Below are 20,993 nucleotides of genomic sequence, written 5' to 3' on the forward strand. Positions count from 1 at the left end.
AGCATAGAGTTAGTTAGACACCAATATTTGTAAAAATTCTTATCTAAAAAATACAACGATTTAAACGTTAGGCTTCTTTTTCTTGTATTTAATAACATCTGAAGTGATGTTCCCGCGTTAATTTCAAACTTATGATCTAGGTACCTGAAACCTCTGAGGATCTGAAACCTATGAACTCCCTCCCTTATGAAGAAATTGTGCAACGGGACTTTCAGCTTTCTCTCTGATTGGAGCATCAAGGTCGTCAATGATGGAACCACAAGTCTGCGGCCTTTTGCCCGACCTATGTCCCAGCAATAACAATCACATTTTATCGCCGTAGATCTCTTCAAAGGTTTATTTTTTCATAAATCGCTGGTATAATATAATGGAAATTTGCGTTTTTAGTGTAATTAATTACTTGTCATTTTATATATGTACCTGACAATACATGATTTCATTTATATTGATTTCAGATCAATATTAAATATGCGTGATATGTTTTTATTTGAATATATGTACCTAATTAATCCAAAACCATAATATCCTCTTCATCTTTCTCTCTGCATCTTCATATCCTTCAGCATTAGGATACAAAGCAGAAAGATCTCACTTGAGTCATTGTCAGGCAAAGTGTCATGTGACTCATCTGATGTTACGTGATACTGCCGCCTGTGGATATTCACATAACAAGCAAGTCAAGGGTATTTTCTGGAGTTATTGTAATAAGTCGAGAATAACCGTCAAAGCCGGTTAAATAATAATATATTGCGAGTTCAATCAAACAATGTTAAACCTGTATCATCCTTGTGGTTGAAGTTCACACGAGCCTTTAGAGGGCATTCACCGAAGCTCTGTATCTTGCACTAGAGCTACTAAGTAATAATAAGCAAGATCTCGAACCCACCGGCCCTAAGCCTGTAGGCAGCGAACCGCAGACAGAATCGCGTTTACAATGAACTGCACCGGACGTATTAGTTTTGCCGCCACATTCTGGTTTTTAACGCATTTCGTATTTGTTCAAGCATATACCACTTTCACTCCCGGGGCAATTTCGCACCATGGAACTCCTATAGAAGTTGAGTATTGGGATTTTAAAAGAAAACCTATCGATCAGATGGTAGACATTACTAATGAACTTGGTATAAAAGTACTGGCGGAACATAATTATTTGAATTCAAATAACATAGCATTTTCTCCATACGGGTTAATGGGAATCCTAGTGGCTCTATATGAGGGAGTAGATGGTGAATCTTCGTATCAAATACAACGTGGTGTGCCATTACCAAGGGATCGAAGAATTATAAGGATAGGTTTCAGAGATATACATCGCGCACTAAAGGTAAGTTATTACTATAATGTTGAATGAAATATACACTATAGGTTTTTTTTTAAATCCTAATTTTATATTCAGCATAATCAAAAAGTGCAATATGTAATAAAACGTTTTTATGATTTCAATTTATCATTGTACACTTGAGCCACTTAAAATTAAAAGTTTAATAAGTACCGTCTCACGTTTAGAATTTAATTAAATTTACGAAAAAAAAGGTTTTTCCTAACTATTATTAACGTCACATCTATTTTTATTTGCGTATAAGGATTCATAAGTGGTAAGTAACGTTGGTTAATTGTAACTCTATTTTCTTGAAAAATACTGGTTTATTACGACTTACGTTGATACATATTTTTTAAGAAATAAGTATACAGATATTTATTAGTCTGCTAATTCTGATTATTAATCTGTTATAATATAATATTATTTCTACACCAGTCGCTAGAGTAATGTTAATAAATTTTAGCTCCGGCAGTAAATTGTTAAATCTAAGTATGTCATATATTATCTGCTATCAGTAATAATAACACGTAGATATATGTAGTATAGAATTCTCTTTATTTGTTTTAAATATATTTCAGACATATTTTGTTCCTGAAGAAGGATTTTTGGCAGGATTGGCTTTAAATAATGAAAATGTAACATTTACGGAAAGTTACAAAAATACTTTACGATTTTATAGTTTTGAGTTACAAAACGAGCCCAACGCTACAAGTAGTGAAAGCACAAATGTGACATCTCCAATGGCAGACATTCCAGTCACAACAACAGCAACAACTCATACTAATACGACCACAATGAAATCTACTACGAGAATTAAAGAAGAAATTACTACAAATCACGTTTCGGATTCATTGGGTACCACAACTGCAGCTACCATGGAATCAACAACAAATGTAGAGATAGTTACACAAACTGAATCACCTACAACTCAGAGTTCGAGTCAAACCTTTACTACTGAAACTATTACAAAACAAACGGAATCTCTTACCACAACTGAACTGTTAACCACTCGTGATTTAACTACTACCGAGATCGTATCATCACCAATTTCAACGGAAAGTACCTCATCACCAACTACGACTGAAATTGCATCATCATCAACTGTGACGCAAACCACATCATTACTAACTACAACCGAAAGCACATCACCACAAACTACTGTGGGAATAGAATCTTCCTCGACAACTGAAACAATGACATCACCAACAACATTTACAATTATAGAGGATGAGGCAATGTCTACTGAAACGATGCCTTTGATATCTGAACAGGCTGAAAATAACACCGCAACATCTGACAATGATTCCACGCTGGAGACTCTGCAACGAAGGAAAAAATCATTGTTAGATTTTTTATTCACCAATCCACCTGACATGGATGTCTATGAAGAATACAGGTCTTTTACAATCGGACAAGAAGGATCTGACATTGATATAGATACGCAGTTTGTGGTTAATGGAAACCGAAGAATTGAGGTATATAATAAAACTTCTACCTTATACATCTTGTCTAACCAATACGATAAATACAGTTTAACAAATGTATGTATGTTTCAGGTACCGTATATGTATTACGATTCTGTGTTACACCATGCCTACTTACCACATTTGGAGGCATCCGCCATTCGTCTGCCACTGGATAGCGACCGTTATTACTTGCTAGTTGTGCTACCACTTAGAGCAGGGTATGGGGAAATCGAACGACTGCTTGCGCGCATGGCAAGGGAGTCAGACCTTTCTGACGTTTACGGAGCTCTAAGACCTCGGCGTGTCAGAGCGAAAGTACCCAGCTTTGTTGTGAAGGGTCACGTTATTTTAACAACCGATCTACAAAAAGTAAGTTTTTATATCCTTTATATGTCGATGAGCGACAAATGTATGAGTGTGTAAAGAATAAGGTTTATATTTGAAGCGTTTAAAAATCGTTTTCGAATATCAAAGATACGAAGGACACCTTTTTACTGTTTAACCGAAGTTAATTTTTATAACAAAATCGTGAAAATTTATTTTAGGTTGTTTTGACCTACATTTTTATGAACACGGCAAAGTTGTAAAATCAAAATTTTACACAAAAGTTATGTAATATTTCGAGTGTTAATACTTCTAAGGTGGTATTTTAATCACATATCTTGTTCGTTTAAATATTGAAAACAATTGTCATTCATAAGTAATAAATGAATATAATTTACAACCCCGATGACTGGTTTTATATAACACTTTAATGTAAATAAGTAATTATTAATAAATTTAATATCGCTATAGCTGGGAATTCGCGACGTCTTTGAGCCTCGTCAAGGGGATTTTACACCTATGACATCGCAGACTGGGGTTTACGTGCGAAGCATTGAACAAGCGGTCTCCGTCTCAATGAGGAAATATCAACCAGATGAATCTAAGAGTGGGTATTTCATACACTTATATATTTCTATCAGTCACCTACGCAAGTCGTGAAAAATTTATCAGAAAACAGACACAGAAATCCGAAGCCCAGGTCTAAAAGGTTGTGGCGCCAGTTTTTTTATGTATAAACATAACCGCATGCATATAAAGCTTAATTAGGCCAATGAAGCTGTTGTAAGCCCAAAGGCTTTATACTGCCCTATTAAAAAGTAATTACAGAGAATGTTCAACATAGACGATAAACGTAAAGTATTATTCAGCCATACTTAATACAACAAAAAATTTAATTTCATCTTATCAAAAAAAACGTAATAATTGTATTTTGATTAATTGAAATAGCCAAATTAAAATTTAGTAAGCATAATTATACTGTAAATAAATGCTCGGACCTTAACAAGCTGTACCTACTAAGCTCTGGGAACACTTCGAGGTCACGGTGGTAAACCATTTAATTGGCCAAAGGTGCGGTCAACGTTTGCGACGATGTGAGACAGCAAAGTAACGCGATTTATTTTATTAAAACAAACGAGTAAGGACTAATATTCAAATTAATTTATATATGTATGCGAAGATGTAAACCGTAATATATTTTTTTAAATAATTTGAACTACCTATTCCTCGCGGTTACACTAGAGTTAATTTAAAAACTGTGCTTGTGGTGTTTGACCATGATTTTTTTCACATTTATTATAAAAATGATATCCAAATCCAAAATCGAATGCTATGAGCCTTTGATTTCAATTTTGTGCAATTACACTAAAATTAATACTTGTGATAATTAGCTTTTTTATTTGGATTAGGATGAGTATCATGGTTATAAATAAAGAGCAGTGAGGGGCCGCTCGAATCGATCGAAGATTAAAGCGACATATTTTTAGTGAGATTATGACAGATGCACTGTCGGATATGCACTCAATACTAAAGTTATTATTAATTCCTAACCGCTGCACGGCTCTGGCTTCGGTTAGAGCCACACATTGACATTGAAAAATCTAGCTGTGTGTGCCTAAGGATAGGTGTATGTTGATGTTAAGATCAAGAGAGAATATGCCAGCGCCTGAGCCACACCCTGTCTTGAGCCATCGGTATGGGTTAGTTGACTACCACCTGCTACAATGCAATAATTTTGAGATAAGAAAACAATAATTTAATGTTTTATACCGTTTCACCAAATTTTCTGGTTCGAGAGTAAGATAACTTTAATTGCTAAAAGAATACAATTCGCAGTGCAAAGTATGTAAACGTCCGTTGTCTATTGTCTATGAGCGATGTTGCAACGACACGCGCATTTGAATCAATTGATGCGCCCCCGCTGCTCTGCGCAGGCAGTGACGGTAATTAGGTAAATTATTGCACAAATATTACTGGATAATGGAAGTTATGATTCCTCGATAAATAAAGTTTTCAATTACATAAGTGGACCAAACTGAGAATAATTACGAGTTGATTGTTTCCTGTTAGTTGTCACCGCAAATGATTTAGCTATTTTGTTTTAATTTTAATGGTTCGCCGCATTTTCATGACGAGGTCGAATTTTTACATGATATTTATTTAGATTAAGCAAATTAAGCTATTTAAATTTAAAGTCATGCACGCGTGTATTTTACTAAGCATACAAAATTAACGTTAATGTAAATCAAATGTAGCTGAGAAAATATATACCTTTTGTCATCTTAATGTCAAGCGTGAAAAGGGAACAAACGAATCTGATTTTTTTAGTAGGTATATAATTTTTAAGATATTACCCTTATATTATCGGCGCGAAATCCCGAAAGCTTTCAATTTAATGTGCAGCCAAACCTTAAGATTTAAAATCACTTTCTTAAATTGTCGATTTATAATAAAACATTAGTGCGGTCCCATCTATGGGCATCTAAAGTATTACAGATACACTTGCATATTTCCATAAGGACTCTCGTGTTCTTAGCTTGTTTGCATTTTATCGAATTAAATGTTAGATGAATATTAATATTAAAATAGTAGCCATGCCCCGCGGTTTCACGCGCGTAGATACCGATCTCATGGTAGTGGAAAGTCTGTAAAGTCGGACTATATATATTTTTTTGTTATCATGTTAGTTAATTTTTCATTACTTCTATTTAGAATATTAGATACACACTTAAATTCAATAAATAGATTTTACTTTACATTGAGACGAATATAATATACCAAATACATTCGTAACAAACATGTATTTTTCTTTATTTCAAGTATATATTGAAATATTTTATATCTGTCCAGAAATTTTTAGCTTGATTAGCTACAGCTTGATATTCTTTTATTATATTTTTGAAATTGGTAAAAGAAAAACAAAAATTCAAAATGCAATACTTTCTTTAATATTAGGCAGCGAAAAAATTTCATGTTTTGTCGTTCCGACTCGGGATAGGGTAACATACATAATTGCCCATGGGTAAAACATTATACATTTGTAAATAGTGATACATTCTACAGTATTGTACCACATTTTATGTTTTATTATCAATAGTTTCCACAGCGCACGCGATAGATTTTTGATGACTACTTTTTTCACACCTTGGATTATATTATTGAATTTATTGCAGTGAGATGCTGTTTCTTTTTAGATAGAATATTATAAAAAGAATGTTTGAAATCAGTCCAGTAGTTTTTGTGTAAAAACATTACTAAATACATGACAAAAACAAATCTTTCCTCTTTATACATACCAGCACATGTCCATACATGTGATTTGTGAATTTTCTAATTATTCTTGTCTTATTAGAGTTCCAACAATTTACTTAACAAAATAACATACAGAAATTGGTTGTTTGTTGAATAAATTACGTTTTATACACTTTATTTTATTTTCAACTGAATTATAGTTATAGAAGGCATTAGTAGTATTTGTTTTAATGTACTGACTTTTATATAGATATTATATTTATTTCAGAAAACTTATCGAAACGACGCCGACCCATTACTTTCACAGCAACCTACCCATTTCTGTACTTCGTCATGGACTCAACCATACATGTATCTCTGATGGCTGGCAAATTGGTCGACCCATTGAATTCAAGAATTTTATAGAAATACAAAATCATACACGTCATTTACGAGAAGAAACCTGTAAAGATTCTCAGATATAACATAAATGCTCTTTCTGAATACACTCATCATTTATTAGACCCTTGGTATTCATTGAGATTTGAGACCCATAAACAGTATGAGTAAATTGGTCTTATAATTGTGTTTTGTTTTGTACATTCAGAAAATGCTTTGTAGGTTATTTGACCGATAACAGATGTAAAGAAAACGACGCCAATAATGGTTAATAAATAAAACAAGTGATTTTTTTGCGTTATTTAATTACACATATCACTTCGCCCTCTTAGACTTGATCTTTCTTAAGTAGAACTCGAGCTCTTTGCCTTCCAATACGTAACCATCGGCACGTCCACACTGGCCTGGCCGACTCGACACGCAGGCTATCAGGAAAAACATTTCTTGATTACATAGTGAAAGCAAGCAAATTAACATCTAATTAGATAGGTTAAAATTCAGAGTAACTATGACAGATATCATATGACTGCTAGACAGTTCCCAAAACGGTTCCTGTCAATAAATGCAGCCTCACAACTTCTCGATTTCATCATTAATAACCAGTATGGATAACATGGTTCATTCAAGAAAATAAAAGCAGTGCGCATTCTGGTGTCTAGTTAAATCATAACATATTTAAAAAAGTCCTATCTCAACTGTGCATCTGTTTGATGCACTAAAAACTACAAGAATTTTCAATAATAATGATTATATTCATTATAGAGAAATTAAAGGACAGTAAATTTTTTACCTAATAAACGTCCAGTGTGGAATTGTTCTTCTAGACCGGCTTCAACCTTGGAAAGGCGCTGTCTGGACAAATATTTCTTTGCGGTCTTCTTACTCCTTTTCTTATTAATAATGGCTTCCTCAGCTTCAGTCTTTAAAAAACGATAGGTATTATAATAATTTTTTCTTGTGGTTAAATACATTTTTTGTCAAGAATCACAGAGCATAATCTGACAGTGTCTGTATAAAGGTTGATTTACATCAAACAAACGAGCTAAAGCTAGAACATGCCCATTTTTTGTAATCATTTCCTGTAAACGAACACTATTCAGCATTTACATCAAACAAAGAACTAGAACAAATACTAGGATACAAGAATGCTTTAAGAAACCGTTTGAGCTTGGTTTTTTTTTTTTAAATAACTATTTCCGGCGCGTGAAAGTGGTTAGGGGTGATAACTATACCCCTCCTCCCAGCAACCCCCAATTCGGGGGACGCATTTCTTAATTGTTACCTCTGATGTAAATCAACCTTAAGTAGAATTGATATAATATATAAGTTACAACAATTTTAGTGACATTTCGTTATATTTTAACTACAATTATTTTTTAAATTAGGTCAATATTTTAATAGTCAAATTATCTCCACATACAAATACTGTAACTAGTAAAGTTGGAGTGACATTCTAGAATTGAATTTGATGGATGAATATGAAATTTAAGGTAAGTGAACCATCAGAAGATTGTGCTCTAATAACCAAGCAACACAAAACAACATTACACTTACACTACAACAGGTCATTCAAGAATTCTTCAATAAAAAATGCTAATTTTTAAACATCTTTTCTTTAAGGATCTGCTTTTATTTACTAGTGAAATATGTGGACCTAATTTATCTTATAAAATAAATTTACCATATTTGGCATAGGAGAAGGGAAACTACGACATTACTACAACAAAATATTCAATATTTGAGTGAGTTAAGATAGGCTCACCAGTTTAGCACCCTTCTTTCTTCCAAGAGGCAGAAGGTAGTGGGATTCATACCACTGGCGGAATGGGGTGGCATCAACTACCACTATAGCATTCTTTACTAGAGTCTTGGTACGAACCAACTCGTTGTTAGATGCATTGTATACAACATCTATGATACGAGTCTTACGAGTTGCACCTGGAAAACCCAATAATAAATAGTTAGTAATAATGATGTTTATAAGATGCTACATGAATAATAATTTAACCTCGTCATAAAACCGTTTGTATTTGGTTCCTCTTTCACCTGAGAATTTAAACGAACTTGTGATTCAATCATTTACAACTTTAGTTAAAAATTAAGTTTCTGATTTTGGTAGTTACTTACATTCCGAACCCCAAGCAAAGTTACCGGTGTCAAGACGTAGTGCACGGTATTTAGTATTTCCACCACGAGAACGGACCCAATGAATACGTTGTGGGCCAAGCTGAAAGAAATCATTTCACAGTTAAAAGCAGCTCACCAAAATAATCACAATAGCACTATAGCACTAAGAGGTTATATTATAAACACGTTCTTACTTTAGTGTTAGCAGCCGGGCGACCTAACTCGTACTTCCTCTTCTTACGGATTGGGGCGCGCTTACCGCCCGTAGCTCTCCTTTTATGCCAGTGATCACGGCTGATACCTTTACAAAATCAAAATTGGATAAGTTGAAAACTTATGTTCACTCACTTCACATATTTGTTAATTAAGATTTAGTACACTAAACAAAAATAATAACAGAAACAATTTTTCACATCCTTATATCACTTAAATATAATAGTTTTAAACTTAAACGTATCACCAATATATTGATAAAATTTGATTTAATTTCACAAATTACAATTCTACTCACCCATCTTGTCTGGGTCAGAAAGAAAAGATGTGTCAAAAGTACTAAAAGAATCTCGTAACTATTTGTGTCAAATGTCATTAACACTGACATTGACAAAATATCGTAGATGAAATATATATTAGCCCTACCGTTCACACCGCTTGAAATAGAAAGACAGAAACAGTTTAAAAATAAGAGTGAAAGAACTGGCTGTTTAGTAATAAATATTAAGCCATTAAAAATAAAACGCTAATGCTATTTATATTATATGAATTATTACGTATGTGAAGAGCGATTGAAGAACCTAATTCACACTAAAATTATTATCTAAATTAAATTCTGGTGCTGTTAATAGAAAAGCATTTAAAATTAATATATAATATAAACAATGACATAAATTTATTATTATTTCTTAAAACTTTATTTACTTGTTTCTTGAGAAAATATTTCGTGTCTGGCTTGCTCTGTATATCTATGGAGATTATAGCACTATTATAGAGTAGAACCTAGAAGTCAAATCTTTGTGCCGCTATATTTACTTTGTTATTTTTAATAGATATAATAGAATAATCAGTTTAAAATATCCTGTTTTTATGTTTTATCCAATTGTTTAGTATTTGGTTTGGAGTAATATCAAGTGTAGTTTAAATCTGTTTTTGACAAACACCTTTGTTAATAAGGCTTTTGTAAGTTAAAGATCTTTTTAAAGAGATTTTAACAACGTAATGTCGGTTTATGTTTTTAAAATCTCTTTGTTTTATTATTAAATATTTGTTTCTATGCTAAAAAGCTTAATAGATGCTTATACATGTTAAAATTATCAATAAATTGACAAAATTGATGTCAATCAAAAAATATTTGAATGATACAAAAATTTCTTATGTATTGAAATAACAAAATATAAACGTACACATAAAAGATCTTTTTACTTTAATTGTTTGGTTTCAACATATGTGGGATTTCCATTACCCAATTATACAAACCATGTAACAACAACATCTCGTCTCATGATATCACTTAAATAACTACTGTACAAACGACACACTTAATTTCATAAATTTTTACTCACATAAGTCATTCTGTTTACCGCCAAATAGCTAGGTGTCCTCTCATATTTTATAAGCTTTAGTTCCCATAGAGAATACAGTATTCACAAGTTAAAGATATCTGTGAGCAAAATTCAATTGTCAGAAATGTCAAATGCGGGACGCTAGTTACTACCTACTGTTTTCTTGATGGATGCTGTATTTTAACATGAAATATCCAAAAACAAAGTGAACTAAATAGGTTTTTCTTTTAATTCATTGACTTTGTGTTTCTAAGGTTATCAAAATGTCGTCGACAGATTTTTACATTCGTTATTATGTGGGCCACAAAGGCAAGTTTGGTCACGAATTTCTTGAATTTGAGTTTAGACCGGACGGTAAATTAAGATATGCTAATAATTCAAATTATAAAAATGATACTATGATTCGCAAAGAAGCGTATGTGCATCCTTGCGTGATGGACGAACTGAAACGGGTTATAGTAGATTCAGAAATTATGCACGAAGATGATCGATTATGGCCTCAACCAGATCGAGTCGGAAGACAGGTAATGCGAAACTGATTGATCTTAATATTCTGAGATTTTTCTTTAGTACGCTATAGGCAGTCAAACGCACCATGCAGTGCTATGTAAATTGCGCATAAAATAATTTCATATTTTCAGCATGAGGTTATACAAGTTTGATAAGAATTGTAGAATTGTACGGTTCCTGGGTCATCAGGTGGTAGAAATAATAGAAGATTTGTAGATTACCTTATATTCACCACTTCCGTATAATAATAGACTATGAGCGATATAATAAAATTATAATTAAACAATCGAAGAGAGTGCCGACGTCTGGCTATGCTTGGGGTGTAACTCCCATGACTTTAGTTAAATGCAGATGAAGAGAGTGCCTGCGGACGGCTATACTCTCGGGACGTGACTCCGACGATTTAGGAAATCGTCCTGTTTGTAGCTGTGCATGATGTATGAGCCTTGGCATGTATATAGAGAAACATCACGCTTATAAAACTAAGAAAACCTAAGTGAGCAAAATGTACAGCCTTGGCTCGTACATACTCCCACAGGCAAAAAGTGCAAGATGAATATGTAGTGCTTTACAATAATTTGTTTGTTACAGGAATTGGAAATTGTTATTGGGGAAGAACATATATCTTTTACAACTTCAAAGACCGGCTCATTGGTGGATGTAAATCAGTCACGTGATCCAGAAGGCTTGAGGGGCTTCTATTATTTAGTGCAAGATCTTAAGTGTCTAGTATTTTCACTGATTGGTCTACACTTTAAAATTAAACCCATATAAGTTACTATTAATATCTTTGCCAACTGAAATAAAAATCTTTTATACAGAGTAATTGTTGGTTTAATTTGATAAAACTGCACTTCACTTATAGGGTTTATACCCTTAAGTATTCTGTCATTAATTACAAATGCATTCAATCAAGGCTGTTTGGAATTTGCTATATTAAAGATATTACTGTTTACTATTAATTATTTATAGAATGTGTTAATACCACTAAACTTTATTTGTAAATAGTTTATTTTTCTATACCTTTTCACTACAAAACAAAAATAAATATTCAATGCACAGGGTAGATGCAATACAAAAAACATTTTCACAGATAGCTATTTGCAGTATATTAGGTATTTCCTAAACGAAAACTTAACTAAACATTCATACTATATTATAGACTACCTTTTAAATGCTATATAATACAATACTAAATATAAAACACTCAAAAATTTTCTGCATACTAATATGCTTATAAAGAAACGTATGTTGCTGTATTTATTTATGTTTATAGCATAGCTTTGCGCGTTGCGCGCGCATCGCATCTGCCCGACGGCGACTATGGCGGACGAGCTGTGAAGTATGGTCGAAGTCCTTTTAAAATCAGAAAGTATCGACTGTTGCCAATGGCATAAACGAAGTTTTCTGTAAAAATTGTACATTGTAAATAGTCCTGTGTACATATAGTAATTATATTTGTGGTCGTTTTGTTTAGAAATTGTGTGAATAGTGTATTATTTTGAGTGTTTATTGAATACAGTTCTCGACGCCGACAAGTCTAAAATTTGTGTGTTAATACAGTGGCACGTAACATAAAACAACATAATAAGTGATTTCTCTTTATCTCGTCTTAAGATAATTTTGTTCAACCTCTTTGTTTCAAAACTTAACGAATAAAGCCATTGCTGATCCTTGCAATATTTTGGTCCTTTAGCGGCTGTCATCGTGCCCCGATAAAACTAGTAGCTGTCATTACAAAGACAAAAAGAATACAAAAGTCACTAAATGGCTTCTATTTTGAATAACGCTAACCACAAGTAATATGTTTGATGATGTAAATCGACTAATTAGAATATAGATCGATTATTATTAGTAGCTAATCGCCGTAGCTCCCTAAAACAGAGATTGTGATTGTTGTTTACGGTTTGTGGTTCTGAAGCGTGGTAAAACTGAATGCTCGAGCCTCACGATAGCCCAATGAAGTGGCCAGGCACAGGCGGTGAAGAAGAGGCCGGAGAAGGTGGATTGCAAACGGCGCGCGCGTCTCAAAACCGCGCTCAGGACGACGCTGCCGTGCACTATATGTTTCAGCGAGAAAATCAAGAAACCGAACTGTCCTTAGCTTCTAAACAACGGTGGGCCGTTGGTGATGATAATATTGCTGAGGTATGCATATTATGAATAATCATAAGTACCTAAAAACATTCTAATCAATTTGAATACATACTTAATTGTATAACTGTTTTGACATTTTGACATTAAAGAATTTGAAATTGTATATGTATGAAATGCATTCTTGAAGTATTACATTTGCAGTGACATATAACCCTGGTGGTTGAGCACATTGAATTAAATACCAAAAATAATTTTCATTTGTACTGGAACATCCTGAAAGAATTTGTTTATGCTTAGGGAAATATTTAGACTAGAGACAACTTTCAAGCTAATTATGACTCCTGTATGTCAAATTCATTACATTCAATGTAATTCTGATAATGATGATTAACACTCATTCAAATTGAAATCACCCTTACTTATTACTTTCTTGTTATTGCAACTAACACCTTTTGAATTATACAACAACTACCATATCATCAAAATAATATATATTTGTATGAAATGAAAATTTAATTTTCCAAAAACTGTTTGAAAATGTTTTAATGGCCTAAAAATATGTATATTATTAAATATAAAAATTGATCATATAATTTTGAAAGTAAATTAAAAGTTCTGTCTCTTTTATTCCAGAATCAAGATAAATGGAAACACCCTGCACCAATGGCAATGAATAATATGCAACCTCAAGGACAAATGGTGCCTTTAAAAAATGCACAGGTTACACCACAACAATATATTAATCAAAATATTGCATCATCAGTGGGGCCGCTGGCTATCAATCCATCAGTTATTGGTAGTCACCCACATTTAACAACCAGCATGGTTCACACTCAGATGGCACCACTTCAAAATCATGCCTTGGGAAATAATCTTATTCAAAATAGTGCAATGATGTTACCACCATTACAAGGCATGCAAAATGCTCCACAACTTGGACAGCAAGGAATATATGATATGCACCAACATCATGCAAATCCAATTCAGGCAATTAATGGTATAGGGAAAAATGAACACATGATGTACATAAGCCAGGCTGGTATGCTTGCCCCTGGAACTAATCAATTTCTCCAGCAAGGACAAAATCAATTAGGACTCGCACCAATGCCAGCTGTCAGAAATCAGGTAAGTCTATCTAATTACTCCACTGGCAACAGATTAGAATAAATACAATACCTCAATGTGTATGTAATTTTGAGGTGTAGTTATTAATGTAGATACATAGTTATAATGTAACTTAATAACAATCTGTAATGTAAGAGATGTAACATGGTTCAAATCTAAATCCACAACAGCTTTTTTAAACTATGTAGGTAGGTAAATCAAAACATTAACTAATGTTGTATATTTCATTTTGCAATTATTAAATGTTAAGAGGACAATGGCTATGCTGTTCAAGATATGATTATGAGAGAAATCATTAAGTAAAAGGTATTTTTGTTCTCATTAATTATCTCTGTCTATCCTGTCAAAATAATTAATAGTACAAAGAATAGCTTACTTAGGTAAATGATAAATGAAAGTTACACTTATTTCCCTATGCTTTTATATTTACTTTTGTTTGAATTATACTACAACAAAATTAAGATTCATTTGTACAAGCACAAGTTTTTGAAACATTAAAGTTATTTAAATAGCAACTTTCAATGAATTCTCACAATCAGTTTATTCTAACAAAAATAGTTAAAATAGTTTTGTTTAATTTACTAAGTGGCTGATAGTTAATGTTGAAAGCTGTATTGTATTTGAAATAAAAGAGGGTTCTCTGTAAGAAAATTAAGGTACCAATACTAAATCCTGCAATACTGTCAGTATATTATGGACAAAATATGTTTATACATATTTTAAAATTCAGTTGATTAAGTCAGTCTTTTTTGCTAACCAAATGTATGGTTGCTATCATTATATTTTAAGTATGAAATACCATCAACATTATCTTTCATTTGAACACTATATGTTGTTTAGTGAAGAGACCATATTAATCAAAATGTGTGATTTGTTCTCTGGTTCTGTTCAGTTGTGACAAGGATCCCTGGGGTGAATTAGTAATGTGGGATATTTTGTTGTTTATATGATATGAAGTAAAATATGCACACCAACCAGTTATTGTATTATTATAATTAACTAATAAAATATAATCTTAATATATATATTACGTCTCACATTGTTTGTGATTATGAAGTCCTAAACTACTGAACCAATGTCAATCAAATTTGCACACTGTGCAGTTTGACCTAACTTAAAAGATAGCTTATATCTCAATTTATACCCGCAATATTTTTGTATTGCAAATATTTGTTTATTATTAGATACAATTCTAACAGATGGCGCTTTGTTAAAAGTACCTATGTTTCACATAAGCTATCTACCTTTCACATAAGTTCTCCTACGGTTTGAATAATTTACTGCTATGTAATATAACAAACCTCAGCCACAGCAACGCTTGGCCGAGTCTGCTAGTATTTAATAACTAAGAAGTTTATAGAAGAATGACTGTGTCTTCAACAACTATTTTCCCTAAGACTAAAGACTTTGGTTATTATCTCAATGATGGTGACACTAGATCCTTATCCAAAATACAGTTCCTGCCTCAACTCTATTGTTTTAAGGACTGCTATATAATGATTAAAATTGGTAGAGTTATGAGAGATAATGTTGTAACACTAATAAACATGAGTAAATATACCACTGTATACTATGGATATTATAAAATACTAGCTGACCCGGCAAACGTTGTTTTGCCATGTTTTTGTGCCAAAAAATTAAAGTTTATAATTAACAAAAAAAACATAAGGGATGTTGTAGAGGGGTGAAAATTTAGGGTTGCATGTATTTTTGTATGGTGTATCGTAAAAAAATAAAAACGAAAAATTTTGTCTAAAAAATAAATAAAAAAATTTAGGGGTACCACCACCCTTAACATTTAGGGGGATGAAAAATAGATGTTGTTCAATTCTCAGACCTACCCAATACGCACACAAAACTTCATGAGAATCGGTCGAGCCGTTTCGGAGGAGTTCGGTTACTAACCCCGTGACACAAGAATTTTATATATTAGATTAAATTTATATTATAAATTAATAAATATTATATAATAAATTAATTATGAAAATAATAATATTTAAATTGTCAAAAATGTCATAAGTTATTTCAGTTGTTAAAATCACAAGCTATATTTTATTTAAAAAGTAAGAGATTCTAATATAAGAAGAATGATTTCTTCCACATGAACAATAATTGGTTGAGGTACCTGCAAGCAAATTCCTAGGGGGAAAAGAAAGTACTTTTTAATACATATTGTAACATCTGGAAATCTAGACAAGATGCTAGAATTATATATTTTTTTAAATAATAAATATCCAAAAAAAAGTGCGGCAGTGTTTACAAAGTTTTTTAAATCATAACCCCTTCGTAACATGCGATGTTCCAAAGCTAGCATTTAAGATACGTTTTCGTAAAATGGTCGAAGACCGGGTTAAGCCTATTCGTGACTAAGACAAGTTAATAAATTTATATTGAAAAACACTGTTCCTGTGAAACTTCGCATAGCCTGGTTCCTATTGTTTAGTAATTGGCAAAATCATTTAAAAATTTAATAAATAGGCATTTAATATAAAATCAATTTGACAGTGCTCAAAAGTACACACTTTAATTTTTTTAATTAACCAATAAATTCATTTTGATAGTATATTAATATATTAATTGATCGTAGTAAATATTGTAAAGTTTTGTGTAATGTATATATATATATATTACACAATAAAAAAAGTAAAATTATATATGTTGGAAAATTAATATAATTTATGAAATAAAAATATAAAAATTTTAAGAGCTGTCAAACTATTTTTTGTGTATGAAGTTCCCCATATATTTCACAGACGATATTAGTCATCTTGAGCGTTTGAACTTTGAAGCGCGCGAAGACAATTGTCTTGGGATACGAATTATAATCACCATTCACCATCGTCTTGCTCCAGTCGCCCATTTCCATAATTTGACGTACACTACTAGACGTACTAACTCTATTTCGACTACGAGTGTTTCTAAATACAAATATGATCGTGCTGAGTCTTGTCATTGTTGTATTTCTCTTGACTTTTAATGACCAATGTAAGCCAGTCCTAATCAGTCGACGATTGGATATAATATTTTAAATTTGTTTTCATAGTCCAAATTTCTTTTATTTTGCGTTCACTCATTGAATTAGTTTGATCGTGGTCCGTGTGTACCTGGTGCGTCGTCGTTGTTTTTACATACCTTCCCTATTTCTCCATCCAGTATCATTGGCTCTAGAGATTTATTTATCTCTAGTGAGATATTGTGGATGTTTTTGAAGATTACCACCTTAATGTTTCGGTCGGCTAGAAAGCTAGAGATCCAGCTGGTATTTCTCAGGAAGACCATAGGCAGGAATCTTCGGGAGAAGCGCTTTCTGCCATAGACGATCGAAAGTTTCGCTATATCCTACTGTCGCATATATTAAGTTTATAAGACGTAATACATGCGACAGCTACAATAGGACTTAATACTGTCAACCACCATACTGACGTAGGTGACAGTAAGGGAGAAAAGACTAATCGAAAACAATTTAGATATTTCGCAACAACAAGCATATCTGTCATCATTCACAATTACTAAAACAGCAAGAATAAAAAAATCTCTCACTCTTCTTAATAGTAGTAAAACCAGAGGGTTCACATTCCCTCTTGAATCAATCTTCGAAATGATACATTTTAACCCCTATTCTGTGTGTGTGCATAATAGTTTCTCCTGCATCGTTGCTTCATGAATTTCATGTTTCATGAAATGTTTTGGTTATTCATTCTAGCATTCTATATTGGTAACTCTTCATTCTTTGACTACTGAAATTTCTGATTAGATTTTTAATTTCTGAACACCTAGAACTTACATAGAAAAAACTAATCAGATGATAATTTAATCTGCTAGTCTACTGCCTAACTGGTGCCTGTTATTAATTAAGTTTAAATATGTTTGGGAATATTTAAAAATGTGTTATTCCTAATTTATCAGATCTTACTTAATTTTCAACTAGCCATTTTTAAAGCAATGTCAATATTACATAAAGCCCCTGAATAATATATGTACAAAAACCTTTTTGTATTGTCTTAATAAATAATTTGAATAACTTATCTTCATTTTAATATCTGATGTTTGATATAACTTAGATCTGCCGCACACACATGAGACAAATTGTACCTACTTACCTTTTGTGAGTGTATTAAAGTCATTTAATTGAATTGCTGCAAAAGCTTTCAATAACCTTTTGCATACATTCAAAATTAAAAATCAATATATACTGCGATGCTCTATGGTCAAACGATTGTGCAATGTGCGCCATCTATTACACGTTTAGTAAAACTTGAGTCCTTCCGCGACGCTCCCCAGAACGGGGAGAAGTTTACGCAGGCGCTCTGTTCGCCGCTCGGCGTATGTCCTTTGTTCGAAACAAGTCAACATTGTATTTCAAGTTAAGATTTCCTACGTAGAATTTGCAGCAAATAGGCAATTTAGTGTAAGAGATGTGTTGTGTCATTGTTGAAATAAGTATTAATATAATTTAGATGAAACATCAATGTGTAGTGTTTCGTATTTCGATAAGCTTTCGTTGTGGTACATGATTGAGCTTTAGGTGGATTGTACGCATGAAACCTTTGAGTGACTTTTTTTTCGAACCTAATGTTAAGGATATGGGCCCCGACATGGTAAGTCTTTGTGTTTTACTGTGTAGATATTTGATATAACTTTCAGTTTTAAGTCATGAATTCGTGGAAATCTTGATTTTTCACAGCAACAGGTCCGTTTTTGTTTTGTTTACTTGTCACCGGCGTCCGCCATTTCTGAATCGTAGTTGCTCACCGGTCGGTACCTTTGACTAATTTAGAAACCCAATACATTTGAAAGCTAATATTATAAATCCATTGTTAAATAGATGTCATAGTGTGTTTGATTACTCTTATACACTAATTTTAAGTTTCCGATATTAAAATTCTTACAAGTTAGTAAGAAGCTTACAAGGCCATGTTCACTTGATAGGAAGCAACTAGAACTAGTCAGTATTTCTATTGTAAAAAATCACTATTCCAAATAACAAAAATACTTAATAGGTTACTAAATTATTGACTAAAGTATATATTCCAATCTTAAGTATAAGATATTAAGCTGGCTAATGCAACAGTCCACATAGAAATATGTCTAGAACAAAACTGTCAATCCTTATTTCTATATCTACAATTCATAGATATTATTTTTGTCTGTTTATTTTAACTATTTCAACATATATAAATATAAATATGATTATTGTTTTTGACTTATGATCGTTGATGTTCAATAAAATTGCATGAATTCAATAGATAGTGTGTATGTGTTAGGGGACAGTGGCTACATTGGATTCTTCGGCTAGCAGTTTGCTGCTAGACATTATCAAAGCAGAATAAAGCACAAAGTGAGCGGGTAACAAGATTTCTATCACTGCTTCTACTGAATGTTCATGTGCTTTAAATCATTCTAATAATAAATGATGGCCTTATTATTTTGCATTGTTATTCTATCTCTGAAGCAGTAGGATATAGTTATTGTTTTCTTCAAATTTACAACATGGCATCCAAAATGTGCTTCAATTATGTTTAATTAAAAGTTTCAATGCTTTTCCGCACAATTCAATGTGTTTTCTGTTAAAAGATACCTATTTTATTTTAAAAATGTAAGTTAGTTCATCTCTTTGTTGCATGATTTGGTGGAACATTGAAATGAAGCATGTCATGTTATAGCGAATAATCAATAATTTAAAGATAAAAATTTACAAACACTAAGTTAAGCTGTTGTGGGGATTTGAATTTAAGTATAAAATTTATAGGATTATACAGTTATTGTTAAATGAAATTACTATTATTTTTTTTAACCAATATTTGGCTTATCATTGTTATTAGGACCATATGAGTATATATTATTCCTTTAAGATTATACAAAAATAAAAATTTAAAGGTTATTTTTATTTAGATTGCACCTGCTGCAAAAAAGCTATGGGATAAAGGCCCAGGTGCGGGAGGAGACAGCAAGGGTCCTCCTCAACTACCTCCTTTGCAGCTTAATCCTGAACAAATGTGGCGTGACTCCACCTGGTCTGCTCAGGGTAATTTCTCACAGTTGTCTTTCATTCAAATAGAGCCAATATAATTCCTCACTTAAATTTATTTGTATATTATAGCTCCCTTAGTTGTTACTTAATTAATTTCATTCTGTTGATGTATCATCCCTTACAATTAATATTATGTGTTTGTAAACATATTAGCTTATTTCTATTACTCTAATTTGTCACTTTCATTTCATATAAATAACTTAAATATATAAATTGTAATGACAGTGGAACACAATGTTGGTGTACCAATGATGGGTACACGACGTGGTGTGGCCTTTCCTGGTGGAGATGCGAGCAGCATTCTGTCACCAAGGGACACAGCTGGCCTGGGAGTAAAGATGGTTGAATATGTGCTAGGTGGATCACCTACAGGTAATTGGATTACATTAGAACCAGTACATAGGAAGTTGAATTATATTTTTCGGAAGGTTTAGGACAGTTTGAATGATAACATCTAAAGTTGAAATCAGCTATAGTCAAACATATACAGAAGTTATGTAAATTTCTAATCTTTATGCTGAGAGAAGTAACTGTTTACATTTATTGCTTCTTGTTCTTGTATTTTCTTTACTTATAATTAGTAAGTCATAAATTATTTCATACTATTTATTACATGTTTTTATGTGTTTATTTAATGTATTTATTACATGTTTAAGAAAAATGAGTAAAACTAATGAAGTTTTTGGCATCAGATCTTACTAGAACATTTATTTAACTAAGATAGGAATAGTTGAGACTTGAAACAAACATCTAACATAATCATGTTGAACATGATTCTTATAAGAATAAAATAGACATTATAAAAA

At 32.3% G+C, this 20,993-nt stretch overlaps 4 protein-coding genes across 6 annotated transcripts in view; 3 read left to right on the top strand and 1 right to left on the bottom strand.

The window, feature by feature from the left end:
* Positions 1–867: 867 nt before the first annotated feature.
* On the top strand, positions 868–6,845 carry LOC110995285. The gene is made up of 5 exons (XM_022262369.2): positions 868–1,321; positions 1,897–2,793; positions 2,875–3,153; positions 3,580–3,715; positions 6,629–6,845. Exons 1-5 carry the CDS (start codon positions 935–937, stop codon positions 6,763–6,765), a joined length of 1,836 nt encoding a protein of 611 aa, XP_022118061.2. The 5' UTR covers positions 868–934; the 3' UTR covers positions 6,766–6,845.
* Positions 6,846–7,023: 178 nt separating this feature from the next.
* On the bottom strand, positions 7,024–9,522 carry LOC110995286 (40S ribosomal protein S8). The gene is made up of 6 exons (XM_022262370.2): positions 9,377–9,522; positions 9,060–9,166; positions 8,866–8,965; positions 8,501–8,676; positions 7,529–7,658; positions 7,024–7,163 (listed from the first exon to the last, which is right to left on the bottom strand). Exons 1-6 carry the CDS (start codon positions 9,378–9,380, stop codon positions 7,054–7,056), a joined length of 627 nt encoding a protein of 208 aa, XP_022118062.1. The 5' UTR covers positions 9,381–9,522; the 3' UTR covers positions 7,024–7,053.
* Positions 9,523–10,535: 1,013 nt separating this feature from the next.
* LOC110995277 (protein mago nashi) lies at positions 10,536–11,760 on the top strand. The gene is made up of 2 exons (XM_022262356.2): positions 10,536–10,948; positions 11,526–11,760. Exons 1-2 carry the CDS (start codon positions 10,688–10,690, stop codon positions 11,706–11,708), a joined length of 444 nt encoding a protein of 147 aa, XP_022118048.1. The 5' UTR covers positions 10,536–10,687; the 3' UTR covers positions 11,709–11,760.
* Positions 11,761–12,228: 468 nt separating this feature from the next.
* LOC110995261 (maternal protein pumilio) overlaps positions 12,229–20,993 on the top strand; it is a 53,915-nt gene continuing 45,150 nt past the window's right edge. For 2 of the 3 annotated variants that reach the window (XM_022262333.2, XM_022262334.2), the window contains exons 1-4: positions 12,229–13,082; positions 13,665–14,156; positions 20,049–20,181; positions 20,413–20,559. In XM_022262333.2, coding sequence (XP_022118025.2) covers positions 12,870–13,082; positions 13,665–14,156; positions 20,049–20,181; positions 20,413–20,559 — 985 coding nt within the window. In that variant the 5' untranslated portion in view covers positions 12,229–12,869. Of the gene's footprint in view, positions 13,083–13,664; positions 14,157–18,462; positions 18,755–20,048; positions 20,182–20,412; positions 20,560–20,993 lie in introns of those variants that run through there. The other variant, XM_022262335.2, reaches the window with a different exon arrangement.

This window comes from Pieris rapae, chromosome 19, assembly GCF_905147795.1.
Source record: "Pieris rapae chromosome 19, ilPieRapa1.1, whole genome shotgun sequence".
Classification (NCBI taxonomy): domain Eukaryota; kingdom Metazoa; phylum Arthropoda; class Insecta; order Lepidoptera; family Pieridae; genus Pieris; species Pieris rapae.